This window comes from Ruditapes philippinarum, unplaced genomic scaffold, assembly GCF_026571515.1.
Source record: "Ruditapes philippinarum isolate M1 unplaced genomic scaffold, ASM2657151v2 ctg1864_1_1_1_1, whole genome shotgun sequence".
Taxonomy (NCBI): Eukaryota; Metazoa; Mollusca; class Bivalvia; order Venerida; family Veneridae; genus Ruditapes; species Ruditapes philippinarum.
The window spans coordinates 60,501-88,072 of record NW_026866069.1 but is presented as its reverse complement, the minus strand read 5'-3'; the positions used below and the strand labels follow the sequence as shown (position 1 = coordinate 88,072).

Sequence of the window (27,572 nt, the reverse complement as noted above, 5' to 3'; positions counted from 1 at the left end):
AATTAATTTGAAAGTTAAAGGGTAAAAAGCCTAATGAAACTATTTGTATAAATTTATAAATAGTAAAATAATGTTATTTCCTTGACCTTGAATAGTTTTGAAGGATAAGAGATAACAAAAGCTATATTACAATAGAAAACATCACTTTATAACAAGATATATTTAACAATATTGTAACAAAACATTTGTTTATAATCATATAATTCTGCTGTCTCACAAAGTTAAGATATCATACTGCAAACCTTTGTATTATAAAGCCATTGTATTGCAATATAACCCATTGTCCATGGCTGTCCTGAAGAAATCTTGAATCAAATGCCTATGACTAATAAACTTAAAGTCGCATGCCTCCAGATTAATTCTAATTTTCATGAAAATTTTGAAAATTTATTTATAAAATATTGTGAAGTGAACAAAAAATGTACTGCAAATGGCACTTATAATCAACATTACTTTCTACGAGGTCAAAATATGCAAAAATAGCCCTGACTGCTTTAGTCAAGCAGTAGAAAAATGGTGATAAATTACTGCAAAATCAGTCCTTTATCACACATGACAATTTGACGGGTAATGTCACTCGAATCTTTTTACTTTTCTTAAAGTCTTAGTACATTTTTCTCAAGTTTGATTTTCTTGAAATATTTGACTCATTTGGAGGCATGCAGCTTTAATATTTTGTAAATACAGATCAGTTTCCAAGGATAAACAGAATTATTGTCTTTCCTTCCACATTAAATCCTTCTAACAATTAACTTATGTGTTTTGAAATCTTGTAAAAAACATTTTTGTTGCCTAAGTTACCAGATTTGTGTAACAAAATTGAATTCTGATCATTTTAAATAAAACAATTCTTAGAGGCCTATGCAAGAAAATTAAACTAAACATTATTAGACATACATTATTTTATCATTCCTCTGAGAAAATAAAATCTTAATTTTTGTTAATGCCTTCTATACAGACATTTAACAAAATAATACTCTGTAACAAATATTTTACACTTACAGACACAACAAAGAAAGAAACATTTACATTTTTGGAGAAAACATTAAATGGATTCTGACATAAAAAAGTACAGAGATCACTACATGTATAAATAATATTGGGCAGATAAAAACATACTCTAGTGATTTACTATCCAAGCTTGATGTGATCTATGTTACTTGTGTGAGGACCATCATTCTGTGTATGGTATTGGTTTAGATTCTGTAACACAGGACAATTTCTGTAAACAATTATGCTTTAGGGGATTTCCATAGGTTCTGTATACTTACCAATATAGTTATACATTAAATTCAATTCAAAGTTCCCTTTAATTCTAACAGACCAGTTTTGAGATACATGTATATATGTAATTATGGCTCTGAACAGAAATTTTCCTTTGCAAAATCTTTATTACAAAATAGAAGAATGAATTACTTTAAAAATGCTCTTGTTGATTTTGATATCATTTTACAGGATGTGTGCATATACATGTATACTTATGTAAACTTGATTTACAAAACCTAAATAACAAGTTCCAAGATATGGCTCTTTACAATTTTTCTCTTACAAACATGTACATATGATTAATATTTTCCATAGAAGATAACTCTATTATAAAGTGGCACTGAGATGACATGTGCGTGTTTTTATGTATCATATATCATGTTATATTATTTGTCCTGTGCATGAGATACTATGTCGTGTGCACAAGATAATTAAATTGTGGGCACAAGTTACTAAGATACTATGTAGTGCACACAAGAAACTATGTTGTGCACAAAAGATAGTATTATAGCACATCATGTGCACACGATAAATAAAAACTTACACATATCATCTCTATGCCACGGTACCATTGAGCTAACACACTGCAACTTTTTTCGATGTTTGTATACTGAAAGACTGATTATGTACATTCACATAGCTGAATATTTTTGACAGCCTCTTTGGTAAATTTTTCTGTCATCACATTTTCAAATATCAAATGAAATTCAGAAGACAAGCAAATACGGTAAAAAATATTGGCCTCTTCAATCAAACACTTTAGAAACATATTGTTCTAAAGCACTTTAAATACATGTATGATAATGTTCCATTTACATGTATACATTCTGACTCCCATAATATTTATTCAAAATGATAATGATATGCTGTTGAGGGCCAGCCTAAGATGTTCCGATTGTAGCTTCTACACCCATTTTCAACTTGCTGTAGATTTAGGAGTATTTCTTTTGTAATGCTATCACTCCCAGCCAATCATTTACTCATATTACATGTTTATGTTATATCTGAAATAATATTCACATCTGGACATTTAATTTATGCCGCATACTCCACAACAGTTGATTTATTCGCGGTCTTGTGCTTGGTGGAGACAATTTATCCATTTTTACACCATTTTCACGAAGTTTCCCTAATGTCATTTCCGTTACTTGATGACATTCACGTATCTGTAACATCTTCAGGTTTTTACCATATTCTGCTAGAAACCTGAAATAACAACAACAATGTTTTAGTAATTGTATTACTCAATTAAATTATCAAGTTAAGACTAAGTCTTGTATTACTGAATTAAACTAGAGGATGCTTTTGTAAAAAAGCGCATGTCTCCCCCACTGCTGAGAATAACTGTGAATGGAAACAGGAATGGAAATGGAGATAAGATAATGTAAATACCCGGTAGTCACTTCAATGAAGGCTGTCTATGGATGGTTTCTATTGTTAAGGTTGTATGAGAAGATGCTTCCTAAACTGTTTGTTTTTAACCAGGTATTCAATTTTGAAAATCCTGGTTATTCAATCAGCGTATGGCAGGCGGGCGTCAAACGAAATTGCACTTGATGGTCATATCATATATAGTTTCACAAATGAAATTAAATGAAATTGTGTCTGCTCCATAATTCTTCAAACCTTTAAAGGATTTTGATGATACTTGAAACAAACGTTCATATTGTCAGATTTTTTTACACTATTGAAAGACAACTCAAATTACAATGTTGAGGGTTGTAGGTCTAAATTAACCAACGGTCACCTTGACCTTTGACCTACTGACCATTAAAACAATAGGGATCATTTGATTAATAAGACCAATCATCCTATGAAGTTTGAGGGTTGTAGGTCAAAAGGAACTCTAGTTATCATCCGGAAATGAGAAATTGACCAACGGTCACTGTGACCTTGACCTTTGACCTACTGACCCCAAAAACAATAGGGATCATCTGCTCTATAAGACCAATCATCCTATGAAGTTTGAGGGCTGTAGGTCAAAAGGAACTCTAGTTATCATCCGGAAACGAGAAATATTGACCAACGGTCACTGTGACCTTGACCTTTGAACTACTGACCCCAAAAACAATAGGGATCATCTGCTCAATAAGACCAAAGTTTGAGGTCTGTAGGTCTAAAGGAACTCTAGTTATCATCCGGAAACGAGAAATTGACCAACGGTCAGTGTGACCTTGACCTTTGACCTACTGACCCCAAAAACAATAGGGATCATCAGCTCTATAAGACCAATCATCCTATGAAGTTTGAGGGCTGTAGGTCAAAAGGAACTCTAGTTATCATCCGGAAACGAGAAATTGACAAACGGTCACTGTGACCTTGACCTTTGAACTACTGACCCCAAAAACAATAGGGATCATCTGCTCAATAAGACCATTCATCCTATGAAGTTTGAGAGCTGTAGGTCAAAAGGAACTCTAGTTATCGTCCGTAAACGAAGAATGGACGGACTGACGGACGGACAGACTGACGGACGGACAGGGCAAAAACAATATGTCTCCCCCCAGTTTGAGGGTTGTAGGTCAAAAGGAACTCTAGTTATCATCCGGAAATGAGAAATTGACCAACGGTCACTGTGACCTTGACCTTTGACCTACTGACCCCAAAAACAATAGGGATCATCTGCTCTATAAGACCAATCATCCTATGAAGTTTGAGGGCTGTAGGTCAAAAGGAACTCTAGTTATCATCCGGAAACGAGAAATTGACCAACGGTCACTGTGACCTTGACCTTTGAACTACTGACCCCAAAAACAATAGGGATCATCTGCTCAATAAGACCAATCATCCTATGAAGTTTGAGGTCTGTAGGTCTAAAGGAACTCTAGTTATCATCTGGAAACGAGAAATTGACCAACGGTCAGTGTGACCTTGACCTTTGACCTACTGACCCCAAAAACAATAGGGATCATCAGCTCTATAAGACCAATCATCCTATGAAGTTTGAGGGCTGTAGGTCAAAAGGAACTCTAGTTATCATCCGGAAATGAGAAATTGACCAACGGTCACTGTGACCTTGACCTTTGAACTACTGACCCCAAAAACAGTAGGGATCATCTGCTCAATAAGACCATTCATCCTATGAAGTTTGAGAGCTGTAGGTCAAAAGGAACTCTAGTTATCGTCCGGAAACGAAGAATGGACGGACGGACTGACGGACGGACGGACTGACGGACGGACAGGGCAAAAACAATATGTCTCCCCCCGAGGTAGGGGAGACATAATTATGAAGTTAAGACTTGTATTTTGAAGTGAATAAATTCAGCACTTAAAGTAAAACATTTTCGGAACTGTCCATAATCTATTTTAGGGATACATGTACTTAGATCAATTAGTCAACAGTATAGACTGAATGGATGTGCTGACTGGCCTGGCTCTATACTGTGTTGACAAAGGATCCAGCGGGTTCTGTTTTCAATTGGTTTTAAACTACATCCCTACATCATTACAAACAACGCAGAAATCTAACTTTAGCAACTTACTCATTAAACTAACAAGTTAACGGAGACCCTCAGATGACCTTTTTGCACTTTTCAAGTACAAGCAGGTATCTGTGTAGAATGCTCTAGAAAATTCTAACTGTATGTAACAAAGGATATAAAATATAAGAATGTTAGATACCTGATACTGTCATCTGTGATTCTCCAGCATCCTTGAATGTTTAAATGATATAACTGACTGCTACATTTAGCTAGTACTGTCATTGAGTTGTCTGTTAGTCCATATATCTTCGCAAGCTGAATGGATTTCAATCTAAATAACAACAAAAATAATTAAGTTATGGCTGAAAGAATGTGTGTGGTAAAAACGAAAAATTCATCATCATTCCTTAAGATTTCAGAAAAAAAATCTTGTATCAGATGTCAATGTCATATAGTGTACACAAAGTGGCACAGTTTGATTTTCATTTAGTGTGTCGGGAAATTGGCACAATGTTTTGTTGAGTGTCCACAAATTGGCACAATGTCATAATGAGCTTTATTTAAAGATAATTATAATAACTAAACAGAGGAATGAAAATTTTATAAAGTCAACTCAAGTGACTCAGACACAGCAATCTAAGGAAAAATCAGCTAAATTTGAAATTTCATTTACAGAAGTATTCACATATGACATTTATATTGTATCAATCGATCCACTTCAGTCTTTTAGATTTTTACACACATGTATTTTACTTTAATACTTACAACACAAATACAGGCCTTCCATAAGAAATAACATAAAGCAAAATTTTTTGTGATATGGTTGTTAAATTTACATCGATTGATTTGTTCAACCTACTACAAAGTCATGTACTTGTCATAAATATACTTGTATTTAATGGATGTTTATAAGCATTGACCATAAGATATTTGAGCTGCGTCACGACAAAACCGACATAATGGGTTTGCGACCAGCATGGATCCAGACCAGCCTGCGCATCCGTGCAGTCTGATCAGGATCCATGCTGTTCGCTTACCAACCCTACTACAAGTAGAGAAACTTATAGCGAACAGCATGGATCCTGATCAGACTGCAAGGATACGCAGGCTGGTCTGGATCCATGCTGGTCGCAAACGCACTATGTTGGTTTTGTCATGACGCGGCTCATTTATTATTTTACTTACCTTGGACAACTTGAAACTAGCACAGACAAAGACTCGTCATTGACATTCCAACATCCATTAAAGTCAATTGTTTCCAAATCTTTACAGTATAAACCTATCACAGTCACGCCTTCTGGACTTAACCAGACACAATCCCGTAACATTAACTTCTTCAAACCCGGACAATGCACTGCGGCACACTGGAGTACTGCGTTCGAAACACTAGTACAATTAGTCAAGTCTAACAATTGTAGTTTAGGATTGCATTTTAAAACTGGTATCAATAACTCGTCTGATAGCCATCCCTTTGAATTACGTAAATTCAGACGCAGTAAATTTGTATTTTCGTCTGTCAATATATGGAAAGCCTTTGCAGTCACTTTACCAGCTATTCTGGCAATATTTATTTCTTTACTCTGGCTGAAGTATTCTTTGATCATGAGCAATGAAGTGGTACAAACGCGTCGTAATTGGAACAAAGTTTGTACTGGCAATAATGGTAGAATGTATTGAAATAAAACATCATCCCATGGCACATCAAACAATGTTGTTGAAGACATTTCATCATAATGATCTCCACTGAAAAAAAAAATCGTAAATAAGCTTATAAAAGAGTCATGTATTAACCTGTCCAAGATCATGATTTGTTTAAGCAATATGCAGATCTTATTTAAACTTTAATTTGTATCAATTATTATAGGCAATGTTAATCTTAATGATGAAATAGTTATCACTGTTATGGTGCATATCACTTTAAAACTTTGATGGCACACAGCTTAAAATACATAGAATAGGACAAAAGACAATAATCTCATACCTGCATGTTAGTAAAAGCAACTATGTAAAATTAAATTTTTCAAAAGCTATCTCAAAAGCTACTCAAATGAGATTGTATTAAATTCAAATCACAGCTCAAAAAGTACAAATGTATTCAGTTACCAATCTAAAATGAAAGAGACCGTAAATAAGTGAGTGAGATACACCCTTTAATTATTAATTCTTATTTTAGTCAACTTTGACACTCACTGTATAATACAGACTATAAATAAACAGGTTGGACATACCATATGGCCGTAATACTATACCATGCGAAAATGTTATAATTTAAATAAGTAAGTTGAATTATGTTTAAACTTCAGTGGGGTAAACAACCATATTACATCAACAAGCATGATAACATCTTAAACTGATTTTGCAAAACACAAAATGAGAGCTTAGTTAATAGTTTTCTGCTTTATTTGTTACAATATTCTGATTTCAAGACTATATCTGATATTTCCCCCAGAATAAAGAGTAGAGACAAATTAACTATAATCTCATACCATGCACCATAATTATCCACTGCCTCCTTAGAAGTTACATTATCTTCTTGTATTTCTCCGGTTACATCATGATCCCCATGGCAACCTGCTCTATTCTCTGTAGCTGACATTATTCAGCTGTTTCAATTTTGTATCACAATGTCACCATTCCTAAAACAAATCATCAAGTCACGATCTGAATGATACCAGGAAAATTTATTTCGTTTACCAGTACCTTCATTTATTGACAAAAATTATATCAAGTTTACCTATTTTTAATAGTTTATTGCCTTTGAAAATACATTTATTCTTTATATTTGTGAAAACTGGCAAGAGTCTATGTGCTTTTTTACTACCAAAAAGGGTGTTCACACTTCCAAAATGTATGGACTTAGGTAATATTTATATCTATACGAAGATTTTTATCAAAGAATTTTGTTTTTTTCAGCCAAACATATTGACAAAAATATCACCAAAAGTTTGGACTCGCACTGCGGTCAGTCTAAATACCCCAAGATATCCACAGATGCTCCAAATCTACCCCTAAGATTACTTCAATTTAAAAACACATTTAAAGATTTATTTATAAAGTTTACTCAGGTATAAAGTAAGGCTATTAGAAACTAGAAATGTGTCATCATGCCACGGATGCCCCCGCATGCAGCCAAAATTTCAGATGGTGCATTAATTATTTTTTTCATTTTAAGTTCAAAGCCCTTAAAACTTTTCAATGTTAACACAAACCATTTTCATACAATGTTCAAGGCACTGAAATTAATCAGTCTTAACCTTTTAAAAATAGCATATTGCATATTTGTAGCCAAAATAATGGCTAAAAGTATGAGTGCTGAAACTGAAAGTTCAAAATTTTTCCAACATTCAGGAAAGATAAGTTTGTCTAAAATCATTGAACCACGACCAAATTCAAACTTAAACTGCTTATTCCTAAGATGTATCTATATTATTTTCAAAGTGAAAGGGACATAACTCTGCCAAAAAATCATCAAACCATGACCAAATTCCAACTTGACCTGCCCATTCCTTTGACATATCCATATGTCAAATTTAAGTTGAATATGTAACTCTGTTGGGTAGATAATGAACAGAAACTGTAAATTTCATATTATTTTCAAAGTGAAAGGGGCATTACTCTGCCAAAAATCATTAAACCATGACCAAATTCAAACTTGGCCTGGGCATTCCAAAAACGTATCCATATGTCAAATTTGAGTTGAATGTGTTGTACCATTGGGGAGATAATAAACGGAAACTGAAAATTTCATATTACTTTCAAAGTGAAATGGGCGTAACTCTGCTAAAAATCATTGAACCACAACCATATTTGAACTTGACCTGCGCATTCCTTTGACACAATCATATGTCAAGTTTGAGTTGAATGTGTTGTAGCTTTGGGGAGATAATGAACAGAAACTGAAAATTTCATATTATTTTCAAAGTAAAAGGGGCATAACTCTGCCAAAAATCATCGAACCATGACCAAATTCGAGCTTGACCTGTATTTTCTCATGACATATCCATATATATCAAGTTTGGGTTGAATGTGTTGTACCGTTGGGGAGATAATGAACAGAAACTGAAAATTTCATATCATTTTCAAAGTAAAAGGGGCATAACTCTGCCAAAAATCATCAAACCATGACCAAATTCGAACTTGACCTGTATTTTCTCATGACATATCCATATGTCAAGTTTGAGTTGAATGTGTTGTACCGTTGGGGAGATAATGAACGGAAACTGAAAATTTCATATTATTTTCAAAGTAAAAGGGGCATAACTCTGCCAAAAATCATCGAACCATGACCAAATTCGAACTTGACCTGTATTTTCTCATGACATATCCATATGTCAAATTTGAGTTGAATGTGTGCAACTGTTCTTAAGATAATGAACGGAAACTGATGATGACGGAATGACAGAATGACGGAAGGACGGAATGACGGAATGACGGAACAGGGTAACACTATATGCCCCGGCCATTACATGGCGGGGGCATAAAAATTATTGTATTGTTGATTGGTGATTTTTTGTGAAATTTGGTGAACGTTTTCCATTCAGTGCAGTAAGCTGGATATCATATTATAGTTGAAAAGTTCTAAGAAGGGCATCAGAAGACTTTCCAAGTTAATTTAATGAATTTGAATACATGTAACTGTTTTAACAACTGTTTGTATTTGAAACATACAAGGCAAAGTTTTCACCGGTATCACCCTCCAGGATCAGCCCTGCATATTAATGTCTTTTTTGTGTCGCCTCTACGGAGTAGTGGTGACATATAGGGATCACTTCTCCGTGGTCTGTCTGTCTGTCCGCACTCACAGGAGAGTAATTATGTGGCTAGAGGGACAGTAGGTAACTGTTCTTTCTCTTTGATGTCATTCATTCCTTAATGCTTTTATGTGGCTATTTTCTTTTGTGTTGCTAAAAAGAACAATAGAGAGAACAATAGAGTAGCCACATAATTACTGTCCTGTGAGAACGTCCGTCTGTCTGTCCGTCACAAAACTTGTCCGGATTACTCCTCATAAACTACTGGTGCAATTTCATCCAAACTTTACAGGAATGATCAGTACCAAGTCTAGTTGTGCATATTGTCAGCATTTTCCGGTTCAATGATTTTTGTCAGAGTTATGGCCCTTTAATAATTTTTATTTTTAAAGTTTGTCCGGACTACTTCTCTTATACCACTAATGCAATTTCAATGAAACTTTACAGAATTGATCTGTAGCTCAAGTCCTTGTGCATATTGCACGGGTTTTCCGGTTGAATGATTTTTGGCCGAGTTATGGCCCTTTGATAGAAAGGTGTTTTTTTTCTGTGTGTTGCCAGATACACAAAAGCTTGTCCGGACTACTCCTCATAAACTACTGGTGCAATTTCATCCAAACTTTACAGGAATGATCAGTACCAAGTCTAGTTGTGCATATTGTCAGCATTTTCTGGTTCAATGATTTTTGTCAGAGTTATGGCCCTTTAAAAAATTTTATTTTTAAAGTTTGTCCGGACTACTTCTCTTCATCATACCACTAATGCAATTTCAATGAAACTTTACAGAATTGATCTGTAGCTCAAGTCCTTGTGCATATTGCATGGGTTTTCCGGTTGAATGATTTTTGGCCGAGTTATGGCCCTTTGATAGAAAGGTGGTTTTTTTCTGTGTGTTGCCAGATACACAAAACCTTGTCCGGACTTAACTCCTCATAAACTACAGGCGCAATTTTATCCAAATTTTACAGGAATGATCAGTACCAAGTCTAGTTGTGCACTGTCCGTCTGTCTGTCAGTCTGTCACAAAACTTGTCCCAACATGAAATTAGCCATCATGAGGCGACACATGTGATCACTGATCGCTCTTGTTTTGTATTATAATTTCTTTCATGTACTAAATAATTTGATACTTATTTACTTAAGTCCATATTCTTCAATAAACATTCCCATGAACTCAGTGTTTGTCATTCCTAATTATAATACAACATTTTGTCGATTTATATTTTCTCATTACATAGCTTTAACTGTATAAAGCTATATATCTAATTATATATTTTATATAAATAATCATAAATGATAAAATTATCTTGTTTCAACAATCTTAATGTCCACTCTTGAAAAAATTATACAAAAGAATGTTTCTCAATTATTTAACACAAAATTGTATATAAATCTGAATAAAATGTTTCTGAACAAAATATTATATTTGAAGCAATGTTGAAATAGTTAAGCAAAGATTTCTTGCATTCACCATCTGATTTTAAAGTAACATACAAACATATTTCTTTCTTACAAATATTTTGGAGTAATTCTTTTTCCAAATTCGAACAATAATTTTGTACGTAAATAACCTCATATGAATGGCAACCATCTTTGTTTTTAAGTACTTAATACCTGGAATGACTTTTAAACAAACAATACAAAGTTAAAAACATATGTAAATGGTCCATTACCAGGGTTCCCACTGTTGCTTGCTTATGGAACCAAAATATTAATTCTGGCACATAAAATCTTTAATTGGCGAATTTTACTGGCTCCAACATAAGATAAAAAGAATTAGTAACGATTCGCCACACTAACGATTCGCCACATAACGATTCGCCACAGAGTAATAACGATTCGCCACAGTTAAATAACGATTCGCCACAGTATGATTATAAAAATGATTTTTTTAGTAATCAACAAACTTTTTCCTTTTGTTTTAATAATTTGACAATGACAATAATTTAATAATGTTTCTTAATACAAGTAATATGAAGTTAAGGCCCCCATCGAGGAATTTCAATTTATCAAAGTAACATTATTACAGGAGTACATTTACAAGAAAGTAATTATATGTTGAAAAAAAATAGAATATATATTTATATATATTTATAAAAATACATATTTCATAAATTATATATATAAGTCAAATATTTTTAAAAAAAAGTATTGCAAAACATGTGTTTTGAAAATTGATTTACGATAATTGATTAAAGAACGCACATCTAAAACATTTGTCACACCTTTAATCTAAGCAAGCCAATCACCTTAGGATTGTTGTAGAAATATTTAATTGACGCCGAAATAATCCTTTATTTAGCTGACAACGTGAGCAGTTTTCAAAACAATGCGGTAATTAAGCTTATGTTTGTTAACAAATTAATTTGAGCGATATATGACGTTTTAGAGGGTTTAAAAACACCATCTTGCACAACTTAAAATCATACACAAAATAGTATACAAACGAAAAATAACGAAAACAAAATCATGCCTGCTCCTCCTTGTTCATTCTGTTTAAGACGTATCTACAGTAACTCACGTGCTGTAACATGTGACAAGTGTCAAAGATGGCATATAAAATGTGGAAACACAGGTATGATTAATTTTAAGATGAAATATTACATACTATATTAAAAAAAGTTTAATATTGCGAAAATGAACAATGTCAAAATGTTTACTGTTTTTTTTTTTTGTTCTATTTTTTTTAAATTTACTAAGCTTCATACATATTAAATAGATAAAATAATATAACTAATAAAAAAATGTGCTTTGTTAATATAACTAATAAAAAATGTGCTTTGTTAAAACATTATTTTTTATTGTTGCAGGTATTTCTCAGCAAGACTACGATGCAGCCGTAGAGGGTAATATTGATCTGCATTTTATATGCGCAATTTGCCGTTTTGATGACGAGTCAATGGAGGTAGAACCGATGGAAGTCGACAACTGTGAAGATGTGACAATGATCTATTGTGATCTGGAAGTGCCAGAACCAGTCTGTAACTCTAGTGTCTCCATGATAGAAGAAATTAGTGATTACGTTCGCGCCGACAACACCAGTACATTTGACGTGCCAGGGACCGTTAGAGATATTGAACCTGACAATATAGAGACTGATATTCCCGATGACACTGTTGTGGGGGTACCATCAGCATCAGAAGTGATTTACGAAGTAATAGAGAAGGGTACTGAACGAGGGAAACCGAAATTGGTGACATCGGATGGGTATTCGTTTGTTATCAATAGAACATTCAATTCAGGCGTTGTAGAGTGGCGGTGTAGTGTTAGAAGAAAGGACTTAAAGTGTAGCGCTATCGTTAAACAGAAAGGGGATTCGTTTCACCCATCAAGTGTTGGTCACAGTCATCCGTCTAAACCTGGACTGAGCGTGTCAGTTCAAGTGAAAAAGAAGGTAACGTTATCATCAATATATTCAATGATTACAATACTCAACCATTTTCTAAATCAAAATTTAAAGCTGTCATCACAAGGAAAAAAATGAAGATATTTATAGCATATGTAAGAAAACCAGGCTAGTTTAACATGAATTTTAATTACACTGAAACCAAAATATTAAAGAAATAAATGGAAAATGAATAAATAATTATCATATGTTTTCATTGTTCTCACATGCAATATATAACAAATATATATGATATATGTATTAAATCAATTTATATTTCCAGTTGAAGGAGGTTGCCGTCACCGATATTTTCGAAACAGCACCAGTAATTGTGAAGAACGTAACAGATTCACTACAAGACGCCAATCAACCAGAAGCCTCTCGAACCACAGATCAGGCACTTTACCAGATGTGCAGTCGCGCACAACAACAACTCTTGATTTTGAGGTATAAATCATACATATTTTAATCTTGATGTAAAACATATACATAAGTATAAAAAAACAAAAATATAAAGAGTTTATATAAATTAAAGCAATCACAATTAAAATATTTTTTTATACATTTATATACATGTATATATAAACGTGAATACGAATATTATTATTGTTATAATTTAAATTATAATATTTTATATTTTTCAGATTGACGAGGAATACCTTGGTCGAACAATAGAAGAACCTTTCTACCGGGAAACAGTGACGGTGAAGGACCGAAAACATATTATCCTGTCTACAGACGTACAGCTCAGCCTTCTCTCCAGAGCGAAGTCATGGTACATCGACGGTACATTCAAAGTGGTGAAGACTCCCTTCACTCAACTTTTGTCTGTTCACGCTTTCATCAAGTCCGGGGAAAACATGAAGCAGGTCCCTTTATGTTTTGTACTAATGTCTGGGAAAAAACGGCGTGACTATAAAAAGGTAATGAAATATTAATAATTAATGTTTACTTGAGTTGTAAATAAAATGATGACATTCAGCAAACTGTATTTCTTGCAAAAAAAAAAAACAACATCTCTATCTTTATTTTGTTGATTTTTTCCTACATTATTCTGTTTGATACAAACTATAAACTACAGTTATTACTGGTTAATTTTTTTCAGGTCTTCCGAGCGATCAGCAATCTAACACCTGGGCGATGCGTTGAAACATTCGTTGTTGATTTTGAAGCAGGAATGTGGCAGGGGCTAAGAGACGTGTTTGAGGATCCCCACATTAAAGGCTGTGCGTTTCATTTCGGACAGGCCCTCTTCCGTAAAGTACAAGAACTTGGTCTACAGGTATCTATATTACGCTACTTGCTATAATAATTTATAGAATGAATCACGTTTATAAGAAAATTATGTTTGTAAAATAAATAAATTTTATTAGTTAAATTAATTGTTCCATGTCTATAAAAGTCAGTCTCTCATATATCTTATATATACATGAATCATAATAATTTATCTGTATTTTTTTTATTTACAGACAGCTTACAGTGAACAGAATGATGTTTATCAACTTTTAAGGAAGACGTTTTCCCTCCCACTTCTGCCAGCAGACGACATTAGACCAGCTTTCCAGTATCTGAAGTCGAAGAGTTCAACCCCAGAAACAGACGCCTACATCAACTACATCGAGAATACCTGGATCAACAACGTCATTTGGCCTGTGGAATCGTGGTGTCAGTTTGGACGATCTGTGAGAACCAATAACGACTGTGAAGGCTGGCATAACAAACTGAACAGACGAGCCAGGAAAGGGAACCTTCCATTCTACGTTTTGATATCCCTTCTATATAAGGAAGCAGCAGATGTGAAAATTCAGACGAAGTTGGTGAAAGAGAAGAAACTTAAACGATATCAAACCAAGCAGACGAAGAAGATTCAAGGACGACTGTGGGCCCTTTGGGAACAGTACAGATTAAGAACAATTACCACCAGCGCTTTGCTTGATGCTTGTGCAGCCCTGTATGGTCCCGCATAAACAACGGTGTATAAGAGTTCCCTCACAACTGGACACTACTTGTTTTCTGTTAACAATGTGTAATGTTAATATGTTAAAATAAAAAAGCTATTTCTTGTATGTTTTTTTCTGGCTATAGAATTGCTTTTCGTAATTTTGGTAATAAAATATGTTTTTATGCGCTTCTATTCAATAGCTGTTTATACTATTCTTTTTCAGGTTTAAGTTTTAAAAATGTAAATTTTGTAATAAAATATGTTAGTTATATAAATTATCTACAATGTGTAATGTAGTTTTGTTAATAATATATATATATATGATTAAGTGTCTTTATTCAATAAAAGCTGTTTTCGTATAATTATCCAGATATATAAATAACGAAGTTTTTCTCATCGGCAATGTGTGATGTAATTTTGGTAATAAAATATATTTATTTTCATGTATTTTTATTCTATAAAAGTTGTTATTATATAAATAACGAAGTTATAAAATGTGTTATGTAGTTTTGTTAATAAAATATTTCTATTTTCATGTATTTTTATCCTATAAAAGGTGTTAGTATATTTTTTCCAGTTTATATAAATAACGAAGTTATGAATTGTGTTATGTAATTTTGTTAATAAAATATTTGGTTTTCGTGTCTTTTTATGCAATAAAAGCTGTATTTAGTGTAATTAATTTATGTAATTAACAAATGAAATATAAAATAGCAAAATGTTTTCCATCAACAGTTTGAAAACAGGTGTGAAAAATTTTGTACTTGAACACGTGGCGAATCGTTATTTAACTGTGGCGAATCGTTATTACTCCGTGTCGAATCGTTATGTGGCGAATCGTTAGTGTGGCGAATCGTTACATTACCGATAAAAATATATGACAACTTACAAGTACACTTAAATCAAGTGACAATTAAAATAATAATTTCACAAATGATTGATATAAAGCCACTGTTGACCTGTTACTGTAATGTTTTTTTCTTCTTTATTTTATACTGTAGATCACCAGAATGCAGTGAAAGCTGGGAAGATCTTGGCGCAGTCCAGTCAGTGAAAGTGAATAAGAGATAAGAACTGCTATAATGCAAAACAGGACCTTCCAACCTTTTTTTTATTAAATTTATGTTGTCATCATGTGTAATTATTTAAATGGAATTTGAAATCCACATTTTTATATGTCTATTTACATTATAAACAACTGTAATAAATCAAAATTTTATAAATATGTGTTTGTAATCACAATGATATATATAACTGCTAGCATATCTTAACAAAGATAGGCATGTCTCCCTTGCAGAATTATTGGCTCCAACTTTAGAGCCATTGGCTCCAATTTTTTCTGATTGGTGAATTTAGTGGCACATCTAAAATTGACCCAGAGGGATTTTTAACCTGCATTACTGCTAATGATCACAGGCACGAGTATCGGACCTGGGAAGAAAATATGACCACATTGATAAAAAAATAAACTTAATGGACTATTGTTGCTTTTTGCAGAAATTTGTGAAATGTTGCTCTATTTTACGAAAAAACTAGATATGTTAACTATTTTGCACAAAAACTTTGTTGTTTAGGTGTATGAATAAAATATGACATTCTGACCAATTTTAAAACTGGTGACATGAAAATATGCCATTACCGTGAAATAAATGATGACGCGGAATTAGTTATGTTGAGTATATGTACCAAATATCAAAGCTCTAGGCCATGTACATTCAGACAAGAAGTTTTTTTAAGTTTGCATAATTTAAACTAATTTTCTAGCCCGTGACATACTTATGGAACAGACCGGAACCATTTGAACAACTTTGGCAGGGGACCACCTAAAAGTTTGGTTATTGTGCAATCATTGGTTTTTGAGATGTTGTTTAAAGAAATTGTTGACGACGCACAACGACGGACGTTGGGGGATCACAATAGCTCACCATGAGCACGTTGTGCTCAGGTGAGCTAAAAATCAATGGTTAAGTTACAGCTTAAAACATTTTATTATATTTAAATTGTAAAATTAACAAGTTAAAATTTCAAGTTTAAGTTATTATAAGTACTCCCCGCGGGTACTGCGTCCTTGCCCATTCCGGTGCAATCAGAAAATGTGTTTCTTTACACACTGAACGGGACCAATCAAATGTTTCCACCATTAATGTGAAAGTGGAAGTGCTGCTTTTTTGGCTGAATGACCATAGATGATTCTAATTTAAATCATTTAGTTATTTTATGAATGACAGGTGTATTTTAAAGGCAAAGATGTGACAGTTCAACACAATTTATTAAAATAGTAAATACAAGTTCTTTTTATGTGTACAATTTGCAGGAAATAATAAGGGGACCATCCTAACTAAATAATCGATCTACTTTGCTTGATGTTGCATTCGTGCAGAATCTGAAAAATGAGTTAATCACAATTTCTGGCACGGTCTACAGTATTAGCTTTGCAATTTCAATTTATTAGTATCTCACCAGTGTTGAATTTACAATGTAGAAAAGTTAAATTCAGTCTATCGGCATTTTCCAATGTTGTTGTTGTAGTATGATTTAACTATTTATGTAAAATAAAATTTGATTCGTTAATAAAACGAGCGACTACCCAATCAGATATTTTCTTTGACAAAAGGTTTTTAACAGCGTCTGAAAGAGTCTGATGAAATATTTCAGAGAATACAAAAACACGATTTTCTTTAAAATAACGATTCGTTGTGACACTATGTATTATATATAGTTTACATTCATATGAGTTTAGGGAAGTGATTATATGTTACGGCACTGAAATTAAAGGTAAATTCCTGTTTTTTGCGTAACGATGTTTGTCATATGATTTCGCGACATAATTTGTTTTTTTTTCAAAACTTGTCGGTCTTTATTCAATTAAAAATATTCAAATTAAAATTCTTCTATAGAGGAATAGGATATGACCCTATGGCAATATATTGCCGCTTCGTTAAAAGTATATAACCAGGCTACACATTGCAAATCAAAGTCAAAATATTCCTACAGATAAGGTGTTGCTTTGTCCAAGTTAGTGATATTTTTCTTTTGAAAAGTTTTGGCAAAGCTATTTCGTGCCAGAATTGTTTTAAAATCCACAGCACGTTCTGCAAGATTTTCTTGCAGAATTATTGAACAATTAAATCATTGTATTTATTCTTTTAAAAATGAATTAATTTCAATTCTTCATAATATGGGAAAGTCAAAGTCAGGGCAAAGCAATCCCGGGCTTTGGCTTGCCCTGTTATAGACTACATGTGTATATTTAAAAGAAAATCAAATAAGAAACAAATAAAAAATATATAGAATTCTATACCTATCAATTAAATTTTCAGTGTCAGTTCTAGTTAGGCGCCGCCATTCACAACGTAACTCAATGATAAAGGACGGTGTATTCCGATAATGGAACAAATCTCAACTTTTCGGATAAATAATAAACGTTGAGTATTCCGAGTGAAAACGGAAGTGGTGCATGAAATACCGAATGACACCTTTAAAACGGAAAAAATTAAAGTAATTTTTAACGACTTGCCCGTTCATAGGCTTTGCCTAATTTCATATTATGGGAAAGCCTGGACTTTTTCTTGCCCGGCAATTATATGAGACTACATATGTATATTTAAAGTCAAATAAAAAAATAAACAATAAAAAGAAATTTAAAATTCTATGCATATTGGTGAAATTTTCAGCATAATTTCTAGTTGGGTGGCGCCATTTTTACTATAACTCAATGTTTAACGTAAGGGTATTTCGATAACAGAACAGTCACAACTTTTCAGCTTAAGAATTATTTCAAAATTGAAAATGTTACCAGTTCATGTAAAATGTTAAGTGGGCGTGGAAGGTTGTAAGCGTGCAATTAATTACCTGGTGGCTACAGTCATCAATCAAGCCTGAACCATTTTCAATTTTGCCATGTTGGGCTTTCTTTAGGGATCCTGCTTTTTTCTCTTAAGTGAAATTGAAAAAAAAAATAGTATCTTTGAATAAAAAGAATTACTGTCACATCTGAAAATAATTTTAAATATCCTTTTTTAATTAAATTCTTATCACATCACTTTTGTTTCATTTCACCACACAGACAGCAGTTGTCTGACTGTCGGCAAGCATAATCAAATTGAGGGATTTTAATGGAAATGTTATATATGCTTGTCAGAGCATTAGTGATTGGCGTATTTTGTGATAAATCTTATTTAATGTTTATTTCCAATTGAACTCGAGCGTCATGACCTTCTATTTAACCTTTTCAAAAAAGGTTTCATTCATGATTATTTACTTCAATATCAGCAAAGCTTTTACATTAAAACTTTATAATACATGTATGGATACACCTTAATGAGTTCCACCTGCCACATTCATTTTCAGATAAAAAAATGTTATGGTCACTGAGTCAGTGTGACCTGTAGCAACAATAAAAGAGGCACTTGAGGTCCTGATCGCCCTGACAGTAAAGCTGGAAAGTTGCCATGTGTGACTTAAAATAGGGCTGTCATTGAATATCGCAGTATCGATGTATCATTGATATTCATCATTCGATACAATATCGATAAACACTTTCAAATATCGATACAAGTACATGGACCCAATCCAACTTGCTTGTAAATTTCAATTATAATTTCTTTTGATTTTTTTTAGGGCACTGATGGCTTCTGGAGGAGACAATCCACAGCTTCCACGTGGGCTAATTGGAAGAACAGGAACACCCAGTGGAAAAGGGACAAGGTAACATTTTGAAATATTAAACCTACTCAGGGCAGGCAAAATCTGAGGTTTACTTACATGTCTTTTTATCTTTAAAAGCATTTCTTTACTTGTTTGTATCATATGGAAAAAAATCAATTGCCTGGTTGTGGGACAACTTTGGCCAAACAGAAAATAGTTTTTGCTGAATTTATTAAATGGACTTGTAAATAAATTGTGTCCATTATAAATTTTGGGGGAAATAAGGTGAAAATAAATAGGTATCCAGCCAACAGTATAGAGCCTTGTCAAACTGCACAGATGTACTGCTGAGAAAGCCTAATTACTTTTGGTAGCAGGTTTGGATTAAATACATTTTACTTCAATTCTATAGTAAATAACTAAATATGGTGAATTATGTTTTGATTTTTCAGTTAACATTAAGTGTATGCCTCTACAGTCTGCTTGATTATTTTTAGAAATTACAGCATCTTCAACATTTTTAATATTAAATATGGAATGTGCATTCTTTGATGCAGTGGGATTTTGCAATGATTTTTTTATTTGATTATGACAACTCATTTCATTGTTTAATTTTCTGAATGATCAGTATGAAAGCTTTGAAGAAAAACATAAATTCCAGTACTGGTTGCATTTGTCTTTCAATATTGCAGCTTTAACTCAAAGGAATAATGTTAACTAAATTTATATATACAGATTGCCATCCATTAAAGGACCAAGGGATTTAACTCTTGGAGGTGTGCAGAAAAAAGTGTTTGTACCCAATATCCCTGCCAGAAGGAACAAACCAAGTGAAAGGTAGGTGTATTTGGAAACTTGTTTATTGTGTAGTTAGAAACTTGTTTATTGCCAAGCCTCATGTATTTTTATACATACTTAATCTGAATACCAGCAATAAAGCAAAAATAACACTGTTGTTGCTTATTAGGACACTAAAAGACATTGATTAATTTGTAAAATATAGAATTTCTCTCTTTTTATTTATATTCTGAATGAATGAGCAGCTTTTTATATGAATAGATAGATTTATTTAAGTGTATATTATTTTATTTTAACAAAATTTTGTAATTTTGTTTTAAGGTTCATCAGTGGTAAGACCAAAATATTTTGTATGTTATTTTTGGAACAAAAATCAATCACCAATAAATGATGTACACTATGTTTTCTTTCTGTTTTAGTATTGCAAGTGATTCTGCATCAGCATCAACACCAAAGTCCAATGATGGCAAACGTCCAAACTCTGGTGGTAGCGGAAGGGGTCGTGATTCTGGTGACCGGGGTAGAGGCAGGGGTCGAGGTCGAGGCAGGATGTCAGCAAATGTTATACAGACCCATTCTTTATTTGAGCAGGGACCAACAGAGAAAATAAACAAGCCCACTGGAGGTAAATAATTATAACAATAGCATTGTCTTTAGAGGATATAAAATCTGGTTATGAAAGGCATTATATAAAATGCAAATTATGTTAATCTCCACTTTTAGATATAAATCTAAATGGGTAATGTATTATGTAAAACACAAATTATGTTAAACTATTAGTTTTGTTAACATTACTCTAGTAACGCTTTTGTCATGGCATGTGCTGCAGGGCCCTCTTTCCCAACCCCAAATATTTTTTTCCTCTTATTTAAAAGGAAATCCTGTAGAACATAATGAGTATTTTTTTCTTTCATATGACTAAAAATCCCCCCATTTGAGGGCCCCTGGTTCCCAGTCTTTATAAATAATCAGGGTATGGGCCATGTGCTTCATTGAGTTCATTTTTGAATTTCAGGTGGAGACTATGCCTATTCAGGGGGTGGAAGGGGAGGTTCTTCAAGTTCCAGTCCAAAGAAGTCAGTAAAAAGGGAGAGAACTGATGAGGAGACAAAAGAAGTTTTAGACAACCTTCTTAGAGATGATGTAAGTATAAGAATATCCTGCCAGTTTGTACAATAATAGAATAAATACTAAAATCTGAACTGTTTTTAGCTCACCTGTCACAAAGTGACAGGGTGAGCTTTTGTGATCGCTTTTCGTCCGGCGTCCGTCCGTCGTCCGTCCGTCCGTCGTACGTCCGTAAACTTTTGCTTTAAATGACATCTCCTCATAAACCACTGAGCCAATTTCATCCAAACTTCACAGGAATGTTCCTTTGGTGGTCACCTTTAAAAATTGTTCAAAGAATTTATTTCCATGCAGAACTCTGGTTGCCATGGCAACCGAAAGAAAAATCTTTAAATATCTTCTTTTAAACAACCCTAAGAGCTAGAGCTTAGATATTTGGCATGAAACATCTTCTAATGAGTGTCTACCAAGTTTGTTTCAAATAAAAGCCCTGGGGTCAAAATTGGCCCCGCCCCAGGGGGTCATTGATTTTCCCTATATGCATATAGTAAAAACTTAAAAAAATCTTCTTTTAAAGAACCCAAAGAGCTAGAGCTAAGATATTTGGCATGAAACATCTTCTAGTGAGTGTCTACCAAGTTTGTTCAAATAAAAGCCCTGGGGTCAAAATTGGCCCTGCCCCAGGGGGTCATAGATTTTCCTATATGCATATAGTAAAAACTTAAAAAATCTTCTTTTAAAGAACCCAAAGAGCTAGAGCTAAGATATTTGGCATGAAACATCTTCTAGTGAGTGTCTACCAAGTTTGTTCAAATACAAGCCCTGGGGTCAAAATTGGCCCCGCCCCGGGGGTCATTGATTTTCCCTATATGCATATAGTAAAAACTTAAAAAATCTTCTTTTAAAGAACTGTAAGAGCTAGAGCTTAGATATTTGGCATGAAACATCTTCTAGTGAATGTCTACCAAGTTTGTTCAAATAAAAGCCCTGGGGTCAAAATTGGCCCCGCCCCAGGGGGTCATTGATTTTCCCTATATGCATATAGTAAAAACTTAAAAAATCTTCTTTTAAAGAACTCAAAGAGCTAGAGCTAAGATATTTAGCATGAAACATGTTCTAATGGGTGTCTACCAAGTCTGTTCAAATAAAAGCCCTGGGGTCAAAACTGGCCCCGCCCCGGGGGTCATTGATTTTCCTTATGTGTGTATAGCAAAAACTTAAAAATCTTCTTTGAAAAAACCCAAATAGCTAGAGTTTAGATATTAAGCATGAAACATCTTTAAGTAAATATCTACAAAGTTTGTTCAAATAAAAGCCCTGGGGTCAAAACTGGCCCTGCCCCAGGGGTGTCATTGTTTTTAACCATATGTGTATAGTAAAAACTTAAAAAATCTTCTTTTAAAAAACCCAATGAGTTAGAACTTAGATGTTTAGCATGAAACATCTTCTTATGGGTGTCTACCAAGTCTGTTCAAATAAAAGCCCTTGGGTAAAAATTGGCCGGGGGGGGGGCTATATACAGGTGAGCGACCTCAGGCCCTCTTGTCTACAAGTCATGCCAAATTTCTCGTGTGAATATTTGTTTTAGTGGTTGGAGTGGATGAAAAATTTGACAGAGTGGTTGGTTACTTTCAATAATTTAATAATTTAGCTTAAATCATCTGCTTTATAGAAATGGAATATTAAGATTATTGGAGTATTGCATGGCTTTGAAAGCAGGCAGGTTCTACAAAGTTATCACATGTATCAGCTAGTTCCTTAAGTTATCCATAATAGAGCATTATTTATCAAACAGTTATGTCGGAAAATTACTACGGATGAAAAAAGTGATAATGGTAGAATGATGTTATTCAGTTTGATTTCCAAATTAATCAAAATTTGAAACCTTTTTTTTATTTTTTAGAAAATGTATTTTCCATATTATGGAAAAACAGATTAAATATGTAATGAAAAATGTTAATTTCTAAAATGAGTTTTTATATCATTTACAATGTAGTTTATGTTTCACTTAAATAACTAGAGATTTTGCTTATAAGCAGAAATGAAATTCCTTCTACATGTATAATATAAAGACCACTTCATAACGGATTATAAACATGTAAAATGATTCTATACAATATACTAAGTATTTAAGTACATGTATATGTATATGAATATTCAATCACTTTTTTAAAGATATCTATTTTTTGTATTTATGTAATATCAGATTATTTTTTTTTATAAAAATATGAATTTTCAGTTTAACATGTATCTTTAATTGGCCTTTCAGTTTATAGCTGGGGGTGGGTTTGATGAGGATGATATAACTTTGATGCCTGTCAAACTCCCTATAGAGATCAAAACTGATCCTTCAATCAAGAAAGATGATTACACAAAGGTCAAGGTCAAATCTGAACCAATGGATACTGATGAGGCCAATGACAGCGCGAGGGGTGAAGATCAAAAGACTTCAAAAGATGAAATGTGGAAAGGAAAAACAGAGGAGAGACAAATTACATGCAGTGAATTATTTACAAATCCTCTCAAATCAGGTACTAGAAATGTATACAACTTAATCTTAAAACTTCCACTCTTGTTTTAAAAAATTTATTTTATTTTTTTTTAATGGTATTCCAATATTATATTACAAAATTTTATCTTAAAGGATATTTTACCTACCTTTAAGGTTTCCAGAATTCTGTGGTTACTATTTGTAAATTTTCTGCATTAAGCAGTTATGGTTGTTGGAAGACCATCCTGGGATTAATAATTTGTTCTGCAGATTAAGTCCTTACCTTATTGCTTGACAGATAACTGTACAATGCTTTTAGTATTAATCCTTTGAGCAATAAGGACAGGCCTATGTCACCAATGTAGAACTAGGCCAATGCTCAATTCCATATAGAGGTACTCCTGAAATACAGCAAATGTGGATGTTACCCATCATTTCCCAGGGTACAAACAAACTTTTACAGTTAAACTTTTAACAATAATAAGCACGGCACTTGGTTCACTTTTGTTAAAAGTAGTGCACTGTAAAGCCTTTACAATAAAAGTTTGTGCCCTGGGACAAGATAGGAAAATTGACTGCTCCGTTTTATAAGTGAGAAAATGTACAGTTTTCAAGTTTGACTGCTCCGTTTTAGAAATTATATAGATAAGTGAGAAAATGTACAGTTTTCAAGTTTGACTGCTCCGTTTTAGAAATTATATAGATAAGTGAGAAAATGTACAGTTTTCAAGTTTGACTGCTCCGTTTTAGAAATTATATAGATAAGTGAGAAAATGTACAGTTTTCAAGTTTGACTGCTCCGTTTTAGAAATTATATAGATAAGTGAGAAAATGTACAGTTTTCAAGTTTGACTGCTCCGTTTTAGAAATTATATAGATAAGTGAGAAAATGTACAGTTTTCAAGTTTGACTGCTCCGTTTTAGAAATTATATAGCTAAGTGAGAAAATGTACAGTTTTCAAGTTTGACTGCTCCGTTTTAGAAATTATATAGATAAGTGAGAAAATGTACAGTTTTCAAGTTTGACTGCTCCGTTTTAGAAATTATATAGATAAGTGAGAAAATGTACAGTTTTCAAGTTTGACTGCTCCGTTTTAGAAATTATATAGCTAAGTGAGAAAATGTACAGTTTTCAAGTTTGACTGCTCCGTTTTAGAAATTATATAGATAAGTGAGAAAATGTACAGTTTTCAAGTTTGACTGCTCCGTTTTAGAAATTATATAGCTAAGTGAGAAAATGTACAGTTTTCAAGTTTGACTGCTCCGTTTTAGAAATTATATACTTAAGTGAGAAAATGTACAGTTTTCAAGTTCAAAGCAATGTATGTCTATGATGCAAAGTTACCAGGGTAAAGATTAAAAAATCTAAATACATAAAGTGATGGTACATCAAGTATTTTATTTGGTTTTATATTTGACATCCTTGAGTTATTGAGTATAAGTTGAGCCGCGTCATGACAAAACCAACATAATGGGTTTGCGACCAGCATGAATCCAGACCAGCCTGCATATCCGCACAGTCTGATCAGGATCCATGCTGTTCGCTATCAGTTTCTTTACTTGTTTTAGGGTTTGTAAGCGAACAGCATGGATCCTGATCAGACTGCGCGGATGCTCAGGCTGGTCTGGATCCATGCTGGTCGCAAACCCATTATGTTGGTTTTGTCATGACGCGGCTCAAGTTAGTCATTTTTTCTCTGACAGAGGAGGGTCAGCTGTTGTATTTCCAGCTACCAGATATGTTACCTGGTCTACCTATTACAACAGATGAGGACTTTAAAAAGAAGAAAACAGCTGAACAATCTGATAATGAAAAGGTATTATTTGAATGTTACCAGAGATAAAGACTGGTATGACACTAAAATGGAGGCAAGCCAGCTTCAATGGAGTCAGACTAGCTTAAATGGAGTCAGCCCAGCTTTCACAACTGTCCAATCTAACCTGACAGCTTTATTTGCTGCTGAATTTAAGCATTTTGATATTGAAATAAAAACTAAATTATAATTAATTTTTTTTTGACATTTAAGCTCAGTTTATCCATGACACAAATTTAGCACCTGAATTATAAGTTAAGCTGGTCTATAACACAAATTAAGTGCCTGGATTATAAGTTATTTAAAGCTGGTCCCATGACATAATTCAGCATCTTAATTATAAGCTGTGTTAGTCCAGTGCAAAATGTAGCACCATTAATGTTAATAAACACTTCCTACAAATTACTACTTCTTGTGTCATAGACTAAACCCCATTAGTGCCTGACCTAGCGTTTCCTAGGCTTAATGAAAGACGCATTAACCCCTTGGCCACTGCTTTCCTTATAGGTTCCGTCTTGAAAGTTGCAATACTTGCTAGAGTATACGAGAGGTGTTGTACTTTTCTAATGAACTTTCAAACCAAATCAGGATTTTTTTACTTTTTATTTTCCACACAATATCACCTAATATGTTAAACTGATAAGAAATAACTGTATTCTAATGTATATTATAAACTATAATTATTGTTTACTGTGTAAATATAATGTAACAAGACTAATTTTAGTTTGATATTTGTTTTTTTGTTCAGGAAAGTGATCTAAACAAGAAGATGAGTGGATGTAATCTAGATAATTTTAGTGAAGGTCTTATTGGGAAGTTGGTTGTCCGAAAGTCAGGGCGTGTACAGCTTATGTTAGGCTCGACATACCTAGATGTTAATATGGGCACACCTTGTGGATTCCTTCAGGTATTTAATTTATTGATATTTTTCAGCATTTTTAATATTCTTACAGGACTAATATGCTCTTATTCTCTTAGTTCTCTAAGAAATATCTATCTCAGAAATTTAAAGTTATATGAGCCGCGTCACGACAAAACCAACATAATGGGTTTGCGACCAGCATGGATCCAGACCAGCCTGCGCATCCGCGCAGTCTGATCAGGATCCATGCTGTTTGCTTTCAGTTTCTCTACTTGTTAAAAGGTTTAAAAGCGAACAGCATGGATGAAGAAATATTTTGACATGCTTAGATTAAAAGTCACTATTACACGGTCACAATTATTAATCCTTACATTACTTAATATCTTAAATGGACTTGTCCATCTTTCACATTGGACTAAACTATTTATCATTTTTAGGGAAAATTTGCTGGTAAGTGCTGACCATGATCAAATGGCACTGGTCACATAGGTAGAATTTGTTGCCACAAGTAGGCTGAAGGTTAAATGAATGAAATGCTGCTAGATTGTGTACAGTGTTATATAAGTTAAGAAAAAGGACACTTTTAACCACGATACCACTGGTAAATAAATACTTTATCTTGGTGCCTGATTATGGAATTCTTTATTTCAGGATGTTGCCAGTTTGAGGGTAGATGGTGACCATGGTGATATATCAGTGTTAGGACATATAGATCATAGACTAGTGTGTACACCAGACTTTGAAATGCTCCTAGATAGCACTTGATCAGATAATTATTGTAGATTTAAGCTTGTTCTATTCCAAGACAGTAATACAAAGTCATTGAGTGACCATGTAAAGATAGTGGCACGGTGATGGTTTTTGGATGAATTGTGATTCTGTTCAGCCATGTTTTGAGTTAAAATAAGACAGAAAAATAGGAAATTGTCTTGTATTGTAAACTGTACATCAGTAACATTTCTACTGAGAGACATGTGCAGTCTTGTTAACTTAAGTTTTATATACATTTACACCAGAAAATGAAAGGGGTTCATTGTTCTGGTTGCTGTTATTGAAATAAAAAAATGATGAAGATCTCAGTTATCTTGTTTTTGTTTGTTTTGTTTTTTAAACACTGTTAGGATAT

General features: G+C 33.4%; 3 protein-coding genes across 3 annotated transcripts; 2 read left to right on the top strand and 1 right to left on the bottom strand.

The window, feature by feature from the left end:
* Positions 1 to 126: 126 nt before the first annotated feature.
* LOC132731169 (F-box/LRR-repeat protein 15-like) lies at positions 127 to 17,306 on the bottom strand. The gene is made up of 5 exons (XM_060717295.1): positions 17,227 to 17,306; positions 7,175 to 7,324; positions 5,874 to 6,431; positions 4,888 to 5,019; positions 127 to 2,472 (listed from the first exon to the last, which is right to left on the bottom strand). The coding sequence occupies exons 2-5, from the start codon at positions 7,282 to 7,284 to the stop codon at positions 2,283 to 2,285; spliced, it is 990 nt and encodes a 329-aa protein (XP_060573278.1). The 5' UTR covers positions 7,285 to 7,324; positions 17,227 to 17,306; the 3' UTR covers positions 127 to 2,282.
* On the top strand, positions 13,434 to 14,834 carry LOC132731165 (uncharacterized). The gene is made up of 3 exons (XM_060717292.1): positions 13,434 to 13,747; positions 13,930 to 14,106; positions 14,294 to 14,834. Exons 1-3 carry the CDS (start codon positions 13,685 to 13,687, stop codon positions 14,789 to 14,791), a joined length of 738 nt encoding a protein of 245 aa, XP_060573275.1. The 5' UTR covers positions 13,434 to 13,684; the 3' UTR covers positions 14,792 to 14,834.
* An 80-nt stretch (positions 17,307 to 17,386) lies between the features above and the next one.
* On the top strand, positions 17,387 to 27,525 carry LOC132731168 (DNA-directed RNA polymerase III subunit RPC4-like). The gene is made up of 9 exons (XM_060717294.1): positions 17,387 to 17,541; positions 19,387 to 19,473; positions 20,149 to 20,250; positions 20,631 to 20,836; positions 21,227 to 21,354; positions 23,549 to 23,810; positions 25,475 to 25,587; positions 26,333 to 26,491; positions 27,098 to 27,525. The coding sequence occupies exons 2-9, from the start codon at positions 19,394 to 19,396 to the stop codon at positions 27,209 to 27,211; spliced, it is 1,164 nt and encodes a 387-aa protein (XP_060573277.1). The 5' UTR covers positions 17,387 to 17,541; positions 19,387 to 19,393; the 3' UTR covers positions 27,212 to 27,525.
* Positions 27,526 to 27,572: the final 47 nt, after the last annotated feature.

What these genes read in the sequence shown, in the direction of transcription:
- LOC132731165 (XM_060717292.1), top strand. Translation starts at nt 13,685, where the DNA reads ATGAAGCAGGTCCCTTTATGTTTTGTACTAATGTCTGGGAAAAAACGG. An exon ending in AACGGCGTGACTATAAAAAG is followed by an intron (nt 13,748 to 13,929) that starts GTAATGAAATAT and finishes AATTTTTTTCAG; the next exon opens with GTCTTCCGAGCGATCAGCAA. An exon ending in TACAAGAACTTGGTCTACAG is followed by an intron (nt 14,107 to 14,293) that starts GTATCTATATTA and finishes TTTTATTTACAG; the next exon opens with ACAGCTTACAGTGAACAGAA.
- LOC132731168 (XM_060717294.1), top strand. Translation starts at nt 19,394, where the DNA reads ATGGCTTCTGGAGGAGACAATCCACAGCTTCCACGTGGGCTAATTGGA. An exon ending in CCCAGTGGAAAAGGGACAAG is followed by an intron (nt 19,474 to 20,148) that starts GTAACATTTTGA and finishes TTATATATACAG; the next exon opens with ATTGCCATCCATTAAAGGAC. An exon ending in ACAACCTTCTTAGAGATGAT is followed by an intron (nt 21,355 to 23,548) that starts GTAAGTATAAGA and finishes TTGGCCTTTCAG; the next exon opens with TTTATAGCTGGGGGTGGGTT.
- LOC132731169 (XM_060717295.1), bottom strand. Translation starts at nt 7,284, where the DNA reads ATGTCAGCTACAGAGAATAGAGCAGGTTGCCATGGGGATCATGATGTA. An exon ending in CTAGTTTCAAGTTGTCCAAG is followed by an intron (nt 5,020 to 5,873) that starts GTAAGTAAAATA and finishes GTTGTTATTTAG; the next exon opens with ATTGAAATCCATTCAGCTTG. An exon ending in ATCACAGATGACAGTATCAG is followed by an intron (nt 2,473 to 4,887) that starts GTATCTAACATT and finishes TTGTTATTTCAG; the next exon opens with GTTTCTAGCAGAATATGGTA.